This window comes from Eleutherodactylus coqui, chromosome 11, assembly GCF_035609145.1.
Source record: "Eleutherodactylus coqui strain aEleCoq1 chromosome 11, aEleCoq1.hap1, whole genome shotgun sequence".
Lineage (NCBI taxonomy): Eukaryota > Metazoa > Chordata > Amphibia > Anura > Eleutherodactylidae > Eleutherodactylus > Eleutherodactylus coqui.
This window is the reverse complement of record NC_089847.1, coordinates 6,164,819-6,188,261: the sequence shown is the minus strand read 5'-3', so window position 1 is coordinate 6,188,261 and position 23,443 is coordinate 6,164,819. Positions and strand designations below refer to the sequence as shown.

The 23,443-nt window shown below is 47.0% G+C and overlaps 1 protein-coding gene across 5 annotated transcripts in view; it reads left to right on the top strand.

Annotated features, from left to right (window-relative positions):
• Positions 1 to 5,407: 5,407 nt before the first annotated feature.
• LOC136582744 (adhesion G-protein coupled receptor G1-like) overlaps positions 5,408 to 23,443 on the top strand; it is a 42,956-nt gene continuing 24,920 nt past the window's right edge. For 3 of the 5 annotated variants that reach the window (XR_010787211.1, XR_010787210.1, XM_066583976.1), the window contains exons 1-2: positions 16,936 to 17,203; positions 20,951 to 21,020. Coding sequence is in view for 3 of the 5 variants with exons in the window: in XM_066583976.1 (XP_066440073.1) it covers positions 17,096 to 17,203; positions 20,951 to 21,020 (178 nt within the window). In the remaining 2 variants the exon portion in view is untranslated. Of the gene's footprint in view, positions 5,903 to 16,935; positions 17,204 to 19,356; positions 20,279 to 20,950; positions 21,021 to 23,443 lie in introns of those variants that run through there. The other 2 variants (XM_066583977.1, XM_066583978.1) reach the window with 2 other exon arrangements.

The window sequence follows — 23,443 nt, the reverse complement described above, 5'->3', positions numbered from 1 at the left end:
CCTCTCTATTGGTGGTCTGTCGGGGGGTCCTGAGCCCGGTCACCTTGTGTGCCCCCATCCACTGGTCCTAACACCCCCTAACAGTCTGGTCAGACGCTCCTCTCTACTAGTGGTCTGTAGGGGGGTCCTGAGCCCGGTCACCTTGTGTGCCCCCATCCACTGGTCCCAACACCTCCTAACAGTCTGGTCAGACGCTCCTCTCTACTGGTGGTCTGTAGGGGGCGTCCTGAGCCCGGTCACCTTGTGTGCCCCCATCCACTGGTCCCAACACCCCCTAACAGTCTGGTCAGATGCTCCTCTCTACTGGTGGTCTGTAGGGGGCGTCCTGAGCCCAGTCACCTTGCGTGTCTTCACACATCCACTGGTCCCAACACCTCCTAACAGTCTGGGCAGTCGCTCCTCTCTATTGGTGGTCTGTCAGGGGGTCCTGAGCCCGGTCACCTTGTGTGCCCCCATCCACTGGTCCCAACACCTCCTAACAGTCTGGGCAGTCGCTCCTCTCTATTGGTGGTCTGTCGGGGGGTCCTGAGCCCGGTCACCTTGTGTGCCCCCATCCACTGATCCCAACACCCCCTAACAGTCTCCTAACAGAAAAATTACCAAACATGGAATTAAAAACACAACTGTTAGGCTGATTTTACATGAGCGACAATCTTGCGCAAGTTTTGTGCGTTGTGAGATGCACAAAACGTATGTGAATGAGCACTCCATTCTTTTAAATAGAGTCATGCACATGAGCGATGCTGCGAGGAAGAAAATCGTGGCATGTCCTATTTTTTTGCGGTCCTTGGAACTCATCACCCATTGATTTCAATTGGAGATTAAATACACCCAGCTCTAAGATAGTGATCTATTGGCTGCAGCAGCCCATGGTTCATAAAGCCAGCTCTAAGATGGTGATCTCTTGGCTGCAGCACCCCATGGTGCATACACCCAGCTCTAAGATGGTGATCTATTGGCTGCAGCAGCCCATGGTTCATAAACCCAGCTCTAAGATAGTGATCTATTGGCTGCAGCACCCCATGGTGCATACACCCAGCTCTAAGATGGTGATCTATTGGCTGCCGCACCCCATGGTGCATACACCCAGCTCTAAGATGGTGATCTATTGGCTGCAGCAGCCCATGGTTCATAAACCCAGCTCTAAGATGGTGATCTATTGTCTGCAGCACCCCATGGTGCATACACCCAGCTCTAAGATGGTGATCTATTGGCTGCCGCACCCCATGGTGCATACACCCAGCTCTAAGATGGTGATCTATTGGCTGCAGCAGCCCCTGCTATGTACGTCCAGCTCTAAGATGGTGATCTATTGGCTGCAGCAGCCCATGGTTCATAAACCCAGCTATAAGATGGTGATCTATTGTCTGCAGCACCCCATGGTGCATACACCCAGCTCTAAGATGGTGATCTATTGGCTGCAGCAGCCCCTGGAATGTACACCCAGCTTTAAGATGGTGATCTATTGGCTGCAGCGGCCCGTGGTACATACACCCAGCTCTAAAATGGGGACTCATTGGCTGCAGCGGCCCATAGAACATACACCCAGCTCTAAAATTGTGATCTATTGGCTGCAGCGGCCCATGGTGCATACACCCAGCTCTAAGATGGTGATCTATTGGCTGCAGCAGCTCCTAGTATATGCACCGAGCTCTCCAGGATAGTGATCTATTGGCTGCAGCGGCCCATGTTACATACACCCAGCTCTAAGATGGTGATCTATTGGCTGCAGCAGCTCCTAGTATATGCACCGAGCTCTCCAGGATGGTGATCTATTGGCTGCAGCAGCCCATGTTACATACACCCAGCTCTAAGATAGTGATCTATTGGTTGCAGCAGACCCTGGGACATACACCTAGCTCTAAGATGGTGATCTATTGGCTGCAGCAGCTCCTACAACATGCACCCAGATATCCAGGATGGTGATCTATCGGCTGCAGTGGCCCATGGTACATACACCCAGCTCTAAGATAGTGATCTATTGGCTGCAGCAGACCCTGGTACATACACCCAGCTCTAAGATGGTGATCGATTGGCTGCAGTGGCCAATGGTACATACACCCAGCTCTAAGATGGTGATCGATTGGCTGCAGTGGCCAATGGTACATACACCCAGCTCTAAGATGGTGATCGATTGGCTGCAGCAGACCCTGGTACATACACCCAGCTCTAAGATGGTGATCGATTGGCTGCAGCAGACCCTGGTACATACACCCAGCTCTAAGATGGTGATCGATTGGCTGCAGTGGCCAATGGTACATACACCCAGCTCTTTTTTTTTTTTTTTAAACAATTTTATTCAAGTTTTATAATATAGGTTGTACACAGTCACACATCGAAGAGCATACACAAAGACAAATCGGTTTTGGATGACATAAGCACGCTCTTGGGTGTGGTCAAAAAATCGCCTGGATATAAGCTGAAGTGACATTAGAAAGGGGGGTCTGGAAACCTTACATTTCAAGTAACACATTCGTGCAAGACCCCGCAAACATACACCCAGCTCTAAGATGGTGGTCTAATAGCTGCAGTGGTCCATGGTACATACACCCAGCTCTAAGATAGTGATCCATTGGCTGCAGCAGACCCTGGTACATACACCCAGCTCTAAGATGGTGATCTATTAGCTGCAGCAGCTCCTACAACATGCACCCAGCTCTCCAGGATAGTGACCTATTGGCTGCAGCAGCTCCTGGTACATGCACCCAGCTCTCCAGGATGGTGATCTATTGGCTGCAGCAGCTCCTGGTACATGCACCCAGCTCTCCAGGATGGTGATCTATTGGCTGCAGCAGCTCCTGGTACATGCACCCAGCTCTCCAGGACGGTGGACTCTGGACCACCTCTTTGGCTTCATGTCAGATGGTGGAGGAGTCATTGGGTTTGTGACATCTGACCCCACAGCGGAGGACTCTCAGCTTCCCTCTCTCAGAGCCGATATCTGATGTTGTTCACAGTAATTACTCATTAATCATGCGGCCAATTGTGTATCTGGACACAGAAAGCTTGTCTGCTCGTTATGTGGCAGCCTTCACCCATGACTACAGTAATAACCTTCTGCTGGTGGGAATGAATGGCGAATGATTAAGCCGCCCAGCGGCGTTCCCTGCCATGTGACTGCGGATACGAGGCTTTGTTCGTGGATGTGCACATTGTACGAGGTCCTTGGTGTAATTAGTGATGTGTGGATAGCGAGCGAGGGGGGGGGGGGGAGGAAAGTTCTTGGTCGCTCCTTCCTGGAATTCACCTGCAGGGCCTCAGCGTCTCCGCGTCTTCCGGATTCAATTTTTTATTAACCAAGAGGAATGTGGAGAGGAGCCAGAAAAAAAGAATAGATGGGGGAAGGGCGCGCGTCAGTCTGACCTCCACTCCCCCGCAGCGGGCAGGTGACATGAACACCTGTCAGACGCAGACTCACCTGTCGAGAGGCGGGTCATTCATTACCGGCGCCTGAGATTGGAGGCTGACCGATTACTCCTGACCGTTCGCCGTGTTGCGCTGTTTCTTGAATATACTGCTATGTGGATCATCGAAAGGCCGAATACCTGAGAAACTCGGGCGCAACTCGCGATGTGTAAATACTGGCAGAGGCTGGGAAAATTGCGCGAGATTTGTGTGTTGTGAGATGCACAAATCTCGCAGGAATATGAAACCCATTCTTTTAAATCTGGCCATACACATGAGCGATTATTTTTTTCCGCATCGCACCGCGTGCCTTTGCATCGCATCTCTTATTGTTGTCAATGAGGCCGGCGCAGCATCGCCCCACGGGATAGGCGCACGCGAGTGCGATCGAGGTCTCTCCATTGAAAACAATGGGAGACACTCTGCAATCCTCCGCCATGAACGTTAACTCCCCGCTGCGATGCGGTTTTGTGATAAAACCGCCTTACATCCGCAGGAAAATCGCATGTCGGCGAGCGCAATATCGGGCTGTTATTCTGCGATACCGGTGCGAGAAACCCGGGACGATATCACACTTACAATCCTGCAATTCCTGTTGGACGTGCGAAGCGTTTCACGCACGTAAAAATCACATCATTTCAATTTTTTTTAAAAATCGCACATAAAAATCACATCAACATGCGAGTGCGATATTTTACAACTCGCAAAGATGATATTGGGCGATTTTCAAGCAAAATTGCCCAGAAACAGGAGATTCAGCGACTGTCGGCCCGAGAAAAGAGAAATCGCTCTTGTGAATGAAATCATTGAATCCATCGTCGTTTACATGATCTGACTAGATTTCTATTGGTCAGATATCACGCGTAAAACGCGCCGTATGAATGCACAATGTTCCCACGTACCGAAAAATGGTGCATGTTGGCCGCTGCGCACAATCTGCGCCGTATTCCCAATTAAAACCGCAGCAGAAAACACGTCAAATTCCGTGATATTCGTGCAAATTGTGATTGATTTTTGATGCCGATCTGCAGCAGATTTAAGCCTTTCAATTAAATGTAGAGACTTCTGCAGTGTTGTGTACTAGAGTGCGGTGTAGTATTCACTGTGACCCCTTTATTAGACCCGCGGCCCTCTCGTGATTGGCGCTCCTGTACGGTAATTCTCCCCGTGACCCCGGAGCATAAAATTACGTGACAAGTTTTCTGTAGATCAGTTTCAGTGTGAATCCATATTAGATGGGAGAATCCAGCGATCGGAGCGACTTCCAACGAGGCCGGTCATCGGTGCTAGACTAGCCGGGGTCTCAACCGCAGGGGGGTTTACTCCTGTAACGATGTGGAGAGTCTACAGGCAATGGCGCAATCGAGGAAAACATCCCCCAAAATGGTATTCCATGGACGGAAACAACTCATCACTGAAAGGGGTCAGAGGAGGATGTCAGGAATCGTTCTGACCAACAGACTGCGCAGTCAGCTGAATACAACGCTGGAGCTCCAACTAACGTGTCCGAACGCACAACTCGCCGTTCCTCCGCACGGATGGGATATAACAGCAGACGACCAGATACAGAAAAACGAGACTCAAGCAGGCAAAAGACGGCAAAACTTGTATCACTGAGCAGCTGGTTGGATGGATCCAGATTTCTGTTGCTGATGGGAGGTTAGACTTTGGCGCAGCAGGATTGATCGCTGACCCCTTACTGTCAGCTGGTCAGAACATGTCAGCACCGCCATCTAATCTGCAGCAACTACAAGAAGCTTCTTGTCCGCAGGGGCCGATATTCCTGCAGAACGATGCCATCACCTGGTGGAATCTACACTACGAAGAATGTCCGTAGTTCTGAAGATCAATTGAGTCCAACGCTACTAGATGGGGCTGATACAGGGGCGTCGGTGTAGATTGCTGTGTAGCATGTGGAGCCGCAGCCTGTGTGTTAATGGCGATATGTAAATGAGAAGTGACTAACGATGAGTCAGTGTGTGTGCAGCACCAGATAAAGACCATCAGCCACAGTCACACATCCATGTACCGCAGGCTGACATACTGAGAACAACTAGGCTGACATAGTTATGTGAAGAGCCTGCCAGGAGGAGAGAAGAGAAGATCCTGCTAGGAGGAGAGAAGAGAGGAACCTGCCAGGAGGAGAGAAGAGAACATCCTACTTGGAAGACAGGAGAGGAGCCTGCCAGGAGGAAAGACGAGGAGAAGATCCTGCCAGGAGGAGAAAAGAGAGGAACCTGCCAGGAGGAAAGAAGAGAGAAACCTGCTAGGAAGAGGAGAACATACTTCTTGGAAGTAACTAAGACAGTAGAGGAGCCTGCCAGGGGTAAAGAAGACAGGAGATCCTTCCAGGAGGAGAGAAGAGAACATCCTAATTGGAAGAAAGAAGACAGGAGAGTAGTGTGCCATGAGGAGAGAGGAGAAGATTCTGCCAGGAGGAGAGAGGAGAGGATCCTGCCAGGAGGCGAAAGGAGAAGAACCCACCAGGAGGAAAGAGGTTTGTGAATTGCTAAAAATATAGAAATTTAACAAAGAAAGTTCTTATAGTTCACGTATGCAGCCGAGCCGTGTATCTAACCCTAACATGTGTGATACTGTCTGCTTAGCTGTGTATCTAACCCTAACATGTGTGATTCTGTCTGCTTAGCTGTGTATCTAACCCTAACATATGGGATACTGTCAGCTTAGCTGTGTATCCAATCCTGTCATGTGTGATACTGTCTGCTTAGCTGCGTATCTAACCCTAACATATGTGATACTGTCTGCTTAGCTGTGTATCTAATCCTGTCATGTGGGTTACTGTCTACTGCATCTAAGTCAATCATGTGGGATACTGTCTGCTTTGACACGGCACCCATCTGAAGGCAGGGCACATTGATGGCTCGGTCTCTGTACATGCCATGGCTCGGTCTATATGGCAGCCTGTCCTGTAGAATAGGGGTGCACAACCCCAGTCCTCAAGGCACCCGTACAGGTCATGTTTTCTGGATTTCCTCAGTATTACACAGGTGATGGAGTTATTGCCAATGCCTCAGATATTACCATAGGATATCCTGAAAACACGACCTGTTGGGGGTCTTGAGGGCTGGAGTTGTGCCCCCCCCCCCCCCCCGCTATAGTACGAGTGATGCTGTTTTGCTGGGCGTCTCGGCAGTCCTGGTTGACTCTCTCCTGCTGCCCAGCAGCTGATGGTGGTCTCCTCCTGGCACCCAGCAGCTGGTGGTGGTCTCCTCCTGGCACCTGTCATGGGTTAGGGGATGTATGGACCCTGCACACACATTTCTTCTGTGACTCAACCCCAGTCATTGGGGCCCAATGATTCTCCCCTCACCCACAATGCCAGGATTCAGGGTGTGAAAACATTCTCAGTTCCAAACAAGGAAAAATACCAGGACCCCCGGGCAGCGGCTGGGAGACCACCAGATATAGACTGAAGTCCACGATTATTATCTACAGATGGAGCACATTCAGGACTGTTCTACATTCCCCCGGAGCTTCCTGTTAGATCACTCCAAGAGCATGATGGGCAACCCTAAACAGGGGAGAAAAAGCCCAAGAGGACCTACAGAAGTGTCTACAGGCTGCAGAGACCTACAGAAGAGTCTACAGACTGCAGAAACCTACAGAAGAGTCTACAGGCTGCAGAGACCTAGAGAAGAGTCTACAGACTGCAGAGACCTACAGAAGAGTCTACAGACTGCAGAGACCTACAGAAGAGTCTACAGACTGCAGAGACCTACAGAAGAGTCTACAGACTGCAGAGACCTACAGAAGAGTCTACAGACTGCAGAGACCTACAGAAGAGTCTACAGACTGCAGAGACCTACAGAAGAGTCTACAGACTGCAGAGACCTACAGAAGAGTCGACAGACTGCAGAGACCTACAGAAGAGTCTACAGACTGCAGAGACCTACAGAAGAGTCTACAGGCTGCAGAGACCTACAGAAGAGTTTACAGGCTGCACAGACCCACAGAAGAGTCTACAGGCTGCACAGACCTACAGAAGAGTCTATGGGCTGCAGAGACCTACAGAAGAGTCTACAGGCTGCAGAGACCTATAGAAGAGTCTACAGGCTGCAGAGACCTATAGAAGAGTCTACAGGCTGCAGAGACCTACAGAAGAGTCTACAGGCTGCACAGACCTACAGAAGAGTCTACAGACTGCAGAGACCTACAGAAGAGTCTACAGGCTGCACAGACCTACAGAAGACTCTACAGGCTGCAGAGACCTACAGAAGACCCTACAGACTGCAGAGACCCACAGAAGAGTCTACAGACTGCAGAGACCTATAAAAGAGTCTACAGACTGCAGAGACCTACAGAAGAGTCTACAGGCTGCAGAGACCTACAGAAGAGCCTACAGGCTGCAGAGACCCACAGAAGACCCTACAGACTGCAGAGACCCACAGAAGACCCTACAGACTGCAGAGACCCACAGAAGAGTCTACAGACTGCAGAGACCTATAGAAGAGTCTACAGGCTGCAGAGACCTACCGAAGAGTCTACAGGCTGCCGAGACCTCTGTTCACCCTTCTGGGTGCTCTACTAGGGCAAAGACAATGCCATTCCCCAGCCCACTCACCCCCTAGGTGTCTCCACACAATTTTTGGGTGCTCTCCTTAAGGACAGACGACACCCCTATTGACCCATGTCACAAGCCAAGCCAGAAACCTACTGCACACTGATAAGGGGGCAAACACCCCGAAACAGCTGTCTGTCTATGGTTTTCTGGCTTGGTTCCCTATTACCAATCACTGTTTTACAGACTTGTTAAAAAGTCGTACATTGATTTGAAGGAATGCTGCCATCCAATAGGTGGCGCTGCAGAGGTATTGTTCCATCTTCCTTGTTTGCATAAATTACCCAGAGGAGCGTGCATGGCCTTAAAAGTCTCCTCACTTACTTTTCTCACACCCCTTCTGGGTGCTCTCCTTGGGGAGAGTCAATGCCATCCCCAACCCACTCGCCCTCTAGGTGCCGCCACACAGTTTTTGTGTGCTCTCCTTAAGGACAGATGACACTCCTCTTGATCCTCCATTGGAGAAGCACTGACCAAAGATGGTGATCATGGAAGGACACCAGGAAGAAAGACGTTGCTGGCCAAAAATACATTGTGGCTCATCGCAAGTTTACCCAAGACCACCTGGATGACCCATAATGCTCCTGGGAAATTTTCTGTGAACAGATGAGGCAAAAGGGTTAATTTTTAGCACAAATATATAACGTGAGGAAGAATAACACTGCACATCAAAACCTCATTCACCTAGGGAGCCCGGTAGAGGACACATCATGGTCCCTGCACTATGGATGATGTGTGGTACAGCTGTCAGTGTGCTGTTAGTTATATTACATAGGGGGTCACTTACTTTCCTTCGATCATCATCCACAGTGCATGGGAAAAGTAAGTGACCCCTATGATGCCACCTTCACCTCAGTCCCCAACCATAATGCCTTCTCCACCATAGCACTACTCCATCATAGCTACAATTCATTAGGTCCTCTCTCCTATAGCCCCAACCCATAGGCTCCCTCCCCCATAACCCCAGACCATGATGCCACAAGACAACGACCCAAATCACCTAGAGAATGGTGGAAAAGAAGATGATTTGCATTCTGGAATGGCCGAGTCAGAGTCCAGTCTTTCACCCTATGGAGATGCTGTGGCAAAACCTGAAGAAGACTGTGCAGTGTGCACACAAGGCATCCCAGAAATACTGATGAACTGAAACACATTTGCAGAAAGGAAGGATCCAGAATTCCTACTCAACATTGTGCAAATCTTATTTACAAGCAACAGCAAGAGGAAATGTTTGGCGGAGGTGGTGATCGCTGCTAAAGGTGGATTTACAGGTTTTTTGAATTCAGTGTTTCACTTACTTTACCTCCCTACGCTATGAATGATGAGCAGGACAGCTGTCTGTGTGTTATTAGTTACATTACATAGGGGGTCATTTACTTTCCTAGGCTCATCATCCACAGAGCAGAGGGAGAAGTAAGTGACTCCTATGATGCTACATTAACTCAGTGCCAAACCACAATGCCTCCCCCGCACCATATCTCCAAACCATAATGCCCTCTCCGCCATAGCACTACACCATGATGCCTCCTCCATCATAGCTCCAATTCATGATGCCCCCTCTGTTGTACCCCAAACCATACATTCCCCCTACCATAGCCCCAGACCATGCTGCCACAAGACAACGACCCAAAGCACACAAGTAATCACCTAAAGAATGGTGGAACAGAAGATGATTTCCATTCTCGGATGGCCAGACTATAACCCTATAGAGATGTTGTGGCAAGACCTGAGGAAGACTGTACATGCAAGGCATCCCAGAAATGCTGATGAACTGAAGACATTTGCAGGGAGTAAGGGTCTAAACAACTTGCGATTTTTGTGGTATGCGTTTTTAACATTACTAGTAAGTAAGTAGTAAGTCCTAGTGACATTCGTGTTAAAAACGAAGCAATATTACGATTGCAAGTGTGCGGGCACCCTTACAGCAAAAGGGAACTGTTTAGCGGAAGTGGTGATTGCTGCTTAAGGTGGATTTACAAGTTTTTAAATTCAGGGGTTCACTTACTTTTTATCCCTACACTAGGAATTATGAGCAGTACAGCTGTCTGTGTGTTGTTAGTTACATTACATAGGGGGTCACTTACTTTCTCCCTGTACTGTGGGGGATGAGGGGTACAGCTGTGTGTTGTTAGTTGCATTACATAGGGGGTCACTTACTTTCCTCCTGCACTGTGGATGATGAGCGGTATAACTGTGTGTTATCAGTTACATTACATAGGGGGTCACTTACTTTCCTCCCGCACTGTGCATGATGGGCGGTACAGCTGTGTGTTATTAGTGACATTACATAGGGGGTCACTTACTTTCCTCCTGTACTGTGGGTGATGAGTGGTACAACTGTGTGTTATCAGTTACATTACATAGGGGGTCACTTACTTTCCTTCTGCATTGTGGATGATAAGTGGTACAACTGTGTTATTAGTTATGTTGCAGGAACAGAGGACCCCGGACACTTGTTTCTTTTCGAAATGAGGTGTTTATTATGCCATTTCACGCCCAGCCGATATACAGCGTCTCTCTTTCTGCAGGGGGAGGAGGCTGGAAGAGCCGGGAGCAGTGCTCTGAGCTCCCGCCCCCTCTCCGCCCCTCTCCACTATTTGCAATGAGAGGAGGCGGAACAGGGGCGGGGCCAAGTTCTGGGAATTAGCTCCGCCCCTATCCCACCTCTCCTCATTGAAACTAGTGCAGAGGGGTGGTGAGGAGGCAGAGAGGGGACGGGAGCTCAGAGCACTGCTCCCGGCTCTTCCAGCCTCCTCCCCCTCCAGAGAGACGCCGTATATCGGCTGGGCGTGAAAACCCAGCCGATATACGGTCGTCTGAATGCACCCTTATATAGAAAAACTCACTTTCTCATGCAAATCTGACCGGTTCTGATTGGTTTACATGTTATCACAAACTTCTGTTCCGCCTTAATTCTCACTATTGAGCCGTCCGCTCCCGCCATCTTATGCTGCCTTTTACCTAAGATACAAATATACATTTATAAAACTAAATAGCAGAAAGCGTATTTTCATCATGTGATGACATCGTCCTATCACCGACACACTATATAGTATAAGTATACCTCCTACGTGTACAAGAAGCTACTGAAGAAGAGAATATAACTCATGGTTTATAACTTCTTTAGAAACCCTTATTCCAATCAGAAACTATGCTTTCTGGTCTTGGTTAACCCTTTACATCAAAATTTAACCATTTCCTTCCCAGGCTTAGCTACCTCCCCCCCCACCCCCACCCCCTTTGATGCTCACTACTTGCTTATAAAGTATCATCATCTTGGCCTAGGAGTCTAAACTTCACACCCCCACCCCCACCCCCACACACACACACACTTCCCCAAAATAAAAATAAAAACTTTCCCTTTATCATCAATCTTGAGAGCAATTTTTAAGATTATATTTACCACCTACGCCTCTTCCAGATGCTAACAGATGATCTAATCCCAAACGATTCTGATATTTTTCAGGGCGTATCTGATCATTCTGTTTTGCAAGTATCCTTATAGCTTTTGCCCTTTCTGGATTAAAACTCCAGACTCGGGGATCTCTCTGTGTCAGGCTATCACTGCAGTTTTCTTCCTGTTCTGTACCTGGCACTCTCCTAGCTGCCACCTCTGCACCCTGTATCATCTTTCTCCTTCCTGAACTGCTGTTGGTTCTTCAGTTGCTTCTCTACAGCTGCTTGTGTGGAGTCCGCCTCTACTGACTGTTTTGTTACTCTTTGCAACGTCTGTTACATGGTTTCCTTCACCTGCAACTTCCGAGGCCTCTTTTAGTCTCTGCTTCTGCAGTGGGCTTTTCAGGTTCAGCAACACAACTATTCGATCCCCCTGTGTTTAATCTTTGCGCTTAACATCTTGGCAAACCTTTGAGACACCGCCTTTTCCTCTGACACCTCTTTCAGGGTGCGTGTCAAGGTTAGCGCTTCTGCCTCTTTTTTACGAGCCCTTTCCTCAGCACGCTCTTGTTCAGTGGCATATCTCACAGACCTGATTTTCTCCTCAGTAAGCCCCTGTTCACGCAGCTTCTGTTTCTTCTCCAGTTTGGACACAACCTGACGTTGGTGACCAAGCTCTACAGTAATATCTTCTATTTCCTGCTGAAGACTTGTTTTAAACTTCTCAAGTTTATCACAATCAGCTGCTTTTTCTTCATACCGTTGATTTGTAGCTTCTAATTCTCTTAAAAATTTCCCCTTCTGCTCTTCAACAGAATCCAAGCATGCAGCATTCTTCTCCATTTTCTTCTCCATATCTGACACCTGAGCCTGAAGTGTTGAAATCTGTTCTGCTAGGTTTCTCTTAGTTTCTGCATCTTCCTCCAACTGCTTGAGGAACACATTTCTCCCACCCTCCATGCTCTTCAGGTGTGCACTAAGGCCAAACCTCTGGCGTGAGTAAAAGAAATGAAAAAGGAGGGTGGAGCAAGACCCAGTGAGGGTAGTGGAATATTTATGGAGTACAAAGAAAAAAAATAAAAAAAAGGAATCTATTGGAAAGCTACTTCAGAATGGTGTGCATTGACAGCATTGGGTTCATGGTGTGGGATAAAGTTAGGAAGAAAAAAAAAAAAAAAGGAGGGGGGGGGGGGAAGGGACACCTTTATGTAACCAACAAAAATGAGAATAAAACTAATTGAAAATTGAGATAAGGGGCTCACCAACAGGATGCCTAGGGGTGACACGATTCCAAAGATGTATAGAATGTGTCGGAGGTCCTGAAAATGAAGAATTGTCAGATTAGGGAAGATGTATGGATAATATATGGCAGAGGGTTCTAGCAGGGTAATTAAGTGCAGGGGGACAGTTAAATTGAACTGAGCACTGGAGGGATTTTTTTGCTCCTGATAAAGTCATACTAGGAAGGAAGGGGAAGGGGGGAGGGGGAAGGAAAGGAATTGATGTGTAAATCTAAGTTATAGGATAAAAGAGAAGTTTGCTTACCTGTGTGCAGGAGGACAGGGGAGAAAAAAAATGCTTTAACAAGGGAGCTGAGGACAAGTCAGGGGTATAAATACCTGAGAGAGAGGGCGGGAAAAATAATTCAATGTTGATAGGCTTGACTAAAAAGGGGGCGTGGTTACAGGGTGAATTTTTATTTATTTATTTCTTCTCATTTTTACATACATATACACTTATTTATTGTGTGTAGCAATCATATCATATTTCCCAATAGGCTGTACATGCACTTTAATTCTGTAGTCATTCCGTTCAGCTGAAAGCAACCACACGATTTTGAGTCCATCCGCTCTCATATTGGTATTTTACTCAGAATTGTCTTCATCCTATTTTAGCAGATATTTGTTTTGTATAAATCTCATGTTAATTTACATGTACGGATGCTCATATTCGCTCATATATATCTTATCACTGTTCAGATCGATGTTTTCATCATATATTTATTGTTCTTATTGACACATTTGTGAGACTTCATTATGTATATGAATTTTGTTCTCCCCCCCCCCCCCCCCCTCTCCTCCCCTTTCTTTGTTAATCACTCCTCCATTATCTATTTGTACTTATCACACAGTCCTATCCAGCCGAACTGACGAAGGGGTTCTTCCCCGAAACGCGTATTCCATTGCTGGTTTTTAATTTCTGAAAAATAATAAAAAAGAAGTTCTTTCCCCATCACACATTGGACTTTGATCTACATCTTCTAGTAGCTTAGAGTGTTGCGCCTCCAAACCCCTGGCGTGTCTCTTATTCCAGCAGCTTCTGAGACTCTTCACTCTGAGCTTCCATCTCCACCTGCAGTCTGTTAATCTCCTCTGCCTGGACTCCGGCACCTTCGGTGGTTTTTACTTGTGGTTTTTGAGGCTGCGTCTCTACTACATTTCTCTTGCACTCCTGTTCCCTTGATAAGTAGCCCCATCTTTTACCCCCCCAACCCCCGCCCTGTACCTATTCGGGCGTGGAGCAATTAAAGATTATGAAATTAGGAGTGTTACAATTGAATCGGGTGCAACCTGAATGGGCTACTAGTGCTTCACTTTTAGCTTTTCCATCATGTTTTCCTTGAGTCTTTCCCTAGCATCTACAGGGAAACCTGTCACCTTCACCATGAGGTTTATGCCCGTGCCACCATCCTGTCCCTATCTCCTGGATTATCCCTTCCTACAGTTAGGTCGATTGTCCACAGGCAGATCTGATTAGCAAAATCCGCTGGGTCACCCACATGGAAGATCCGCAAGTCAAGCTGTCCATAGGAATACATGGGCAGGCGCAAGTGAAATAAAGCATGCAGATTTGATTGGCGGACCTTTTTGTCTGGAGAAAAAAAAATCGCAGCCTGCTCTATTTGACTGCGGATCCCGCTCGGACGGCTTCCATTGATCCGCCACCTGTCACATCACAACACACTACATCCCCCTAAGATTCATTTTGATAACTGTTCGGAGACGTGTAGCCTGTTGTTTGCTGTGGAATACCGTCCCTGCGTGTTCATACGTACCGACTGCTTAGTATCCTCTGGATCTATATACCGACAGTAGGGGGGCCCTATTACTTGACACCCTCCACCCTGGACCGCTGTAAGGTGATCTAGCACTATTGTGTATTGGTTATTAACAACAGCCAATCAGTCAAGCTTGAATTGCATTAGTTTGATCAACCAGCCCCAAGACTGAGCATGTGATAATGTAGACAGTTTGTAGCTTTCAGCAACTAATCCTCATTCATAGTATGAGTGGGCAAGTAAACCATCCTGCCACCGTGCCCATAGACATTGCATGAGGGTCAGCATTTGGCCAACTACCCGCAGCTCTCTAGAAGGGTGCTCAGCACTCATGCGGTAACACAGAGGTGTCATGGCTGCTACCCGGTGGTCTAGGGCTCCAGACAACTTGAATCTACTGCATTTATGAAACTAAATGGCAGAAAACCTATTTTCATCATGTGATGACATCATGTGATGACATCATGTGATGACATCACCTATAGCCGACACACTGTATAGTATAAGTATACCTCCTACGTGTACAAGAAGCTACTGAGGAAGCGAATATAACTCAGGGCTTTACACTTCTATAGAAACCCTAATCTCAATCAGAAACTATGCATTCTGGTCTTGGTTAACCCTTGTCCTCAACATTTAATCATTACGTAGCTACCACAGTTACATTACATAGGGGGTCACTTACTTTCCTCCTGTACTGTGAGGGATGGGCGGTACAGCTGTGTGTTATTAGTTACATTACATAGGGGGTCACTTACTTTCCTCCTGCACCGTGGATGATGGGCGGTACAGCTGTGTGTTACTAGTTACATTACATAGGGGGTCACTTACTTTCCTCCTGCACCGTGGATGATGGGCGGTACAGCTGTGTGCTATCAGTAACATTACATAGGGGGTCACTTACTTTCCTCCTGCACTGTGGATGATGGGTGGTACAGCTGTGTGTTATTAGTTACATTACATAGGGGGTCACTTACTTTCCTCCTGCACTGTGGATGATGGGTGGTACAGCTGTGTGTTACTAGTTACATTACATAGGGGGTCACTTACTTTCCTCCTGCACTGTGGATGATGGGCAGTACAGCTGTGTGTTATTAGTTACATTACATAGGGGGTCACTTACTTTCCCCCTGTACTGTGGATGATGGTCGGTACAGCTGTGTGTTATTAGTTACATTACATAGGGGGTCACTTACTTTCCTCCTGCACTGTGGATGATGGGTGGTACAGCTGTGTGTTACTAGTTACATTACATAGGGGGTCACTTACTTTCCTCCTGCACTGTGGATGATGGGCGGTACAGCTGTGTTATTAGTTACATTACATAGGGGGTCACTTACTTTCCTCCTGTACTGTGGATGATTGGTGGTACAGCTGTGTGTTATTAGTTACATTACATAGGGGGGGTCACTTACTTTCCTCCTGTACTGTGGATGATGGGCGGTACAGCTGTGTGTTATTTGTTACATTACATAGGGGGTCACTTACTTTCCTCCTGCACTGTGGATGATGGGTGGTACAGCTGTGTGCTATCAGTTACATTACATAGGGGGTCACTTACTTTCCTCCTGTGCTGTGGATGATGGGCGGTACAGCTGTGTGTTATTTGTTACATTACATAGGGGGTCACTTACTTTCCTCCTGAACTGTGGATGATGGACGGTACAGCTGTGTGTTATTAGTTACATTACATAGGGGGTCACTTACTTTCCTCCTGCACTGTGGATGATGGGTGGTACAGCTGTGTGTTATCAGTTACATTACATAGGGGGTCACTTACTTTCCTCCTGCACTGTGGATGATGGGCGGTACAGCTGTATGTTATTAGTTACATTACATAGGGGGTCACTTACTTTCCTCCTGTACTGTGGATGATGGGCGGTACAGCTGTGTGTTGTTAGTTACATTACATAGGGGGTCACTTACTTTCCTCCTGTACTGTGGATGATGGGCGGTACAGCTGTGTGTTATTGGTTACATTACATAGGGGGTCACTTACTTTCCCCCTGCCCTGTGGATGATGGGCGGTACAGCTGTGTGTTATTAGTTACATTACATAGGGGGTCACTTACTTTCCTCCTGCACTGTGGATGATGGGCGGTACAGCTGTGTGTTATTAGTTACATTACATAGGGGGTCACTTACTTTCCTCCTGTACTGTGGATGATGGGCGGTACAGCTGTGTGTTATTAGTTACATTACATAGGGGGTCACTTACTTTCCTCCTGCACTGTGGATGATGGGTGGTACAGCTGTGTTATTAGTTACATTACATAGGGGGTCACTTACTTTCCTCCTGTACTGTGGATGATGGGCGGTACAGCTGTGTGTTATTAGTTACATTACATAGGGGGTCACTTACTTTCCTCCTGCACTGTGGATGATGGGTGGTACAGCTGTGTTATTAGTTACATTACATAGGGGGTCACTTACTTTCCTCCTGTACTGTGGATGATGGGTGGTACAGCTGTGTGTTACTAGTTACATTACATAGGGGGTCACTTACTTTCCTCCTGCACTGTGGATGATGGGTGGTACAGCTGTGTTGCTCGTTACATTGTGTTTCTCTATAGTTGTTACATTGTATCAGTAATCTGCGCAGGAATCCAGGAAGTTCCTCCGGGTTCACTAACTGCACTATTTGTTCTATTACAATAATGGCGATCTCCTGGGAGGGAAGCGACGGACGGCAGAACTCACTGAAAGTAATGGAAAAAACTCAACACGGACAGCGAGATGGAGTTGTGCAGGGAGCGCCGACGCAGGTGTGAACGCAGCCGTCTCCTGTCTGCACCCTCAGATGCGTGAAGCGCTGCGGGATATGCCGGCGCTATAGAAATAAGGAATATTGCTACCGATTGTCTATATATCCTGTGGCCATATACATTTAGTTGCAGACTCAGATTGCCCTGGGGACAGTGCTGCGACACGTATACAGTATATACAGGGGCTGCCCGTCCTCTATGTACGCAGTGGAACCTTATATCCCTGCTGTATACCAGCAGCAAACTCTGCAGTGTGAAATATCACATCGAGGTGATACTGAAACTTGTGGTTTCCAGACAGACAATGATGAGAATGTGCGAGTGATACTGATTGTGTACGGTGCATGATATTACATGTATGATATGTGCATATTACATGTATGAAGTGTATATAACATTATATGCATGTTGTGTATGTAACGTTATGTTGTATGATATGTCTATATAATTTTGTATGACGTGTATATTAGGTTACTATGATATGTTTAAGATGGTATTACATGTACAAAGTGTATAATATGTATGTTTTGTATATGATGAGTATACATAATAACTTTATATACATATGATACATATAAAACATCATATATACAACATACATATTATACATATCCCAAGCATCATATCAATATACACACATCACATATGTGTGATATGTGTATATTAGTATGATGTTTATATAATGTTATGTGTATGATATTACATGCATGTTGTGTATAATATGTGTATATAAAGTTATTATATATACCTGTATGAAGTGTTACCTTCTATACTATGTATATAGTGTGAATATAATTGGCATGTATGTATTGTCTATATAATATTGTGTATGATACATAAATGTATGATGTATATATAAGGTTATTACATGTATGAAGTCTATATTATGTTCTATGTATTTTGTGTATATAAGGTTATTATATGTATGATTGTATATGACATTTTGTACGGGTGATTCCACAGGATCGCTGCAGATGTAAGGTTGATTTCTTCATACATGAAGTGACACATCAGCCAGAATGACAAGATAGAAGAACTCTTCAGGTTTTGATGCACTCAGATGTTCCATGTGGGCGCTGCTGGCGACACCAGACGACCTGAAACACCACATGTAGTGGAATCGATAACGGAGGCTATGCCGGGCCGCGTCAGGGCAGAACGAGACGACCGACTTGTCATCTGCTGTGTCACCAACGGCGCCACGTGGAGCATCTGTAAGGGGCTCTAAACAGCCGGCACCCTTCTTTCAGATCACCCTGTATTACGCTATATGTATGATATATATAATGTATGTAATGTTGTGTGTTATAATGTATTATTTGATTATTCTCAGTAAGAGAAACCAAGTCATCTTGTGGATATGAGACCTTTTAATGGTTAACAAAAATGCATGATGTTACAGCCGCTTTCGAACGTCTCAGGGTTCTTCCTCAGGCTCTCAGGAACAGATCCGAAGATGCAGACTATGTATACACATACAAATGAGAAGGCACAGACATGGTGTGATCAGAGGCGTAAATAATGAATTAGTCCACTGATGAGGATGTGAGAGTTCTATGCTCTCTAGACTGCTGTTAGGGGGTCACCAGGCCAGCGTGTTATCTCTGCTATAGACTTCTCATAAACTCCAGTGATGCATGAAGCCTCCTGAGATGTTGATTCCTGTCTTGAGAGTTAAAGATGGTTCTACGCTTGTATTTCCAAATTCTTCTGTGACATTTGAAGTCCCCTATTAATATAGTAACCGTAATGTGCTTTGTGTTGTGTCCGTGGCTCGAAAAATGCTCGGCCGCAGGGAAGTCGGTCTTTAATCGCGTGGCGATCAGATCTCATCCTGGCCCTCAGTTTTTGTCCTGTTTTGCCAACATAAAGTCCCCAACAGGACATTTACTGCACAGGATCAGGTACAACATCAGACATGGAACATGTGAATGTCCCGGGATCTTATAGTCCTGCTGTGTGTTGGGGATTTGTATCCTGTCCGCGGTCCGTATATGTTATACTGTATGTATAATGTTTATGTCATGTTATTATATGTATGATATTTGTATGTATTTTGTGTTTGCTGACATGAAGTTGTGGCTTCTACGCTACTTGGCAGGAATTCAATGTTTTTGCTGCTAGAAGGACATCTTCGCACACTGTCTAGACTGTCTCTTACACCAGCGCTTTTTTTCCTGCACGCCACGGGCGTACGCAGCAGTATGTAATACATTGCGTATTTGCTGCGTGCCGACAATCCCCGTCCACTATCTTAGCATGTATGTGCATGTAATATGTGTTAAGATAGTGCATGCTGCGATCTTGTTTGCTCGCTGAAAAGTGCAATTGAAAGTTATGTAAAGATTGGTACCGTGTATTGAATGTGCAAAACCCACGTGCGTAATATGTGGTATATTGCGCTCATGTGAGAGAGCCCTTATTAACCTGAACTTGAGGGTTGTGAATCATTTTGCAATCAGTGATTTAGGTTTATTTGATCACGTTGCTGTTGATATATTGTAGCTACTTAGAGTATGCAGCGGTCGGAGGGGAATATTTCTGCACAGGAAGCGTTGACCTCAGAGCTGCACATATCACACCTGCGGACAAACATCAGGTTCTGTGCAGCAACATTGTACCCACAAGACAAGTCCTAGGAGGAGGGGGGGTATATAAAGTGCATAGCGCCCCCTCACTGTATGGTAGTTCACAAAGAACACATGTGGGGCAATGCAAAGGTGTAATATGTCCCATGTAATACATGACAGCAATACCCAAGTGTATGGGAGCTTTATATGTCTCCCGCCTATCCATTATCCCATGTATGGAATGAATATGGGACCACTACAACCCTCTCAGACTTTAAGAGAGGGATCATTGCCCAGGTGTGACCTCATGCATCCGGGAGGGATTATCTGATGTTACCTGTACACACCTGAGAGGGAGGAGCCTCACCGGAACCTGCCAAGACACCGCCGGGAAGAACACTATGATAGATACTAACAGCGCTGCACATATCACTGCGAAGACTGCGCTGCGGAACCCCTTGTCTTATAGAGGCGGCGTAATTTAACCCCTTCTCACCCAGAGACAGTTAAGTGTTACCTCTTCTCTTCCAAAGACTGTGCAGTTTAACTCCTTCTCTTCTAGGGACTGTGCAGTTTAACCCCTTCTCTTCTAGGGACTGTGCAGTGAACTTCTTTCTCGCAGAGACTGTGCAGCGGAAGGCATCCCCTCTCTTCCAGAGACAGCTGGAAGTGTTACCTCTTTCAGAGACTCTGCCGTGAACCCCCTCTTTTGTAGAGACCTGCCGTGAACCCCTTCTTTTGTAGAGACCTGCAGTGAACCCCTTCTTTTGTAGAGACCTGCAGTGAACCCCCTCTTTTGTAGAGACCTGCCGTGAACCCCCTCTTTTGTAGAGACCTGCCGTGAACCCCCTCTTTTGTAGAGACCTGCCGTGAACCCCCTCTTTTGTAGAGACCTGCCGTGAACCCCCTCTTTTGTAGAGACCTGCCGTGAACCCCCTCTTTTGTAGAGACCTGCCGTGAACCCCTTCTTTTATAGAGACCTGCAGTGAACCCCCTCTTTTGTAGAGACCTGCAGTGAACCCCTTCTTTTGTAGAGACCTGCAGTGAACCCCTTCCCCTCAGTCCTCCCGGCACACAGAGCTGTAATTGTCCTTGTGTCATTCACATTGTTGGTGTCAGTGAGAGACTCCCCCCCCCCCCTTCTGCAAATATTAACAAAGGTTCTTTTCTCCTCCAGCTTCAGAGCCCGGATCACCCTGGAGGATCAGTCACCATGTCCCGGCTCTTCCTGCTGCTCCTTCTGCATGGTAGGTGCTGCCATTATTCTCACATCCCTCCACCTGCACAGCAAACCCTGACCCCCTGCGCCTGCCCCAATACCTGACCCCCTGCGCCTGCCCCAAACAAGTGACCCACTCCGCTTGCCTCAAACACTGACCCCCTGCGCCTGCCCCAAACAAGTGACCCACTCCGCTTGCCTCAAACACTGACCCACTGCACCTGCCTCAAACAAGTCCGTCTCGTGATACCGTCTGCTCAGCCCTGTATCTAATCCTATCATGTGTGGTACTGTCTGCCAAACTGTGTATCTAATCCTATCATGCGTGGTACTGTCTGCTGAGCCGTGTATCTAATTCTATCTTGTGTGATACCATCTGTTTAGCCACTGTATCTAATCCTATCATGTGTGATACCGACTGCTCAGCTGCTGTATCTGATCCTATCATTTGTGATACCATCTACTCTGCCCTGTATCTAATCCTATCATGTGTGGTACTGTCTGCTAAACTGTGTATCTAATCCTATCATGCGTGGTACTGTCTGCTGAGCCGTGTATCTAATTCTATCTTGTGTGATACCATCTGTTTAGCCACTGTATCTAATCCTATCATGTGTGATACCGACTGCTCAGCTGCTGTATCTGATCCTATCATTTGTGATACCATCTACTCTGCCCTGTATCTAATCCTATCATGTGTGATACCATCTGCTCAGCCGCTGTATCTAATCCTATCATGTGTGATACCATCTGCTCAGCCCTGTATCTGATCCTATCATGTGTGATACCGACTGCTCAGCCACTGTATCTGATCCTATCATGTGTGATACCGACTGCTCAGCCCTGTATCTGATCCTATCATGTGTGATACCATCTGCTCAGCCGCTGTATCTAATCCTATCATGTGTGATACCATCTGCTCAGCCCTGTATCTGATCCTATCATGTGTGATACCGACTGCTCAGCCCTGTATCTGATCCTATCATGTGTGATACCATCTGCTCAGCCCTGTATCTAATCCTATCATGTGTGATACCGACTGCTCAGCCGCTGTATCTAATCCTATCATGTGTGATACCGACTGCTCAGCCGCTGTATCTGATCCTATCATGTGTGATACCGACTGCTCAGCCGCTGTATCTGATCCTATCATGTGTGATACCGACTGCTCAGCCGCTGTATCTGATCCTATCATGTGTGATACCATCTGCTCAGCCGCTGTATCTGATCCTATCATGTGTGATACCGACTGCTCAGCCGCTGTATCTGATCCTATCATGTGTGATACCATCCGCTCAGCCGCTGTATCTGATCCTATCATGTGTGATACCATCCGCTCAGCCGCTGTATCTGATCCTATCATGTGTGATACTGACTGCTCAGCCGCTGTATCTGATCCTATCATGTGTGATACCATCCGCTCAGCCCTGTATCTAATCCTATCATGTGTGATACCATCCGCTCAGCCGCTGTATCTAATCCTATCATGTGTGATACCATCCGCTCAGCCGCTGTATCTGATCCTATCATGTGTGATACCGACTGCTCAGCCGCTGTATCTGATCCTATCATGTGTGATACCATCTGCTCAGCCCTGTATCTAATCCTATCATGTGTGATACCATCCGCTCAGCCCTGTATCTGATCCTATCACGTGTGATACCATCTGCTCAGCCCTGTATCTGATCCTATCATGTGTGATACCATCCGCTCAGCCCTGTATCTGATCCTATCATGTGTGATACCATCCGCTCAGCCCTGTATCTGATCCTATCATGTGTGATACCATCCGCTCAGCCCTGTATCTGATCCTATCATGTGTGATACCATCTGCTCAGCCCTGTATCTGATCATATCATGTGTGATACTGACTGCTCAGCCCTGTATCTGATCCTATCATGTGTGATACTGACTGCTCAGCCCTGTATCTGATCCTATCATGTGTGATACCATCTGCTCAGCCCTGTATCTGATCCTATCACGTGTGATACCATCCGCTCAGCCCTGTATCTGATCCTATCATGTGTGATACCATCCGCTCAGCCGCTGTATCTGATCCTATCATGTGTGATACCATCTGCTCAGCCCTGTATCTAATCCTATCATGTGTGATACCATCCGCTCAGCCGCTGTATCTGATCCTATCATGTGTGATACCATCCGCTCAGCCCTGTATCTGATCCTATCATGTGTGATACCATCTGCTCAGCCGCTGTATCTGATCCTATCACGTGTGATACCATCCGCTCAGCCCTGTATCTGATCCTATCATGTGTGATACCATCCGCTCAGCCGCTGTATCTGATCCTACCACGCGTGATACTTTCTCGCACACTACATTCCTGTCATGGAAGCTCCGTGGTTCTGCACACGCCGCCTCTTGTCCTCCATAATTACAGATTCTTCTGTAGTCTAAGGGATTTTCTTGGTCGTCTCCTTCATGAAACCAGC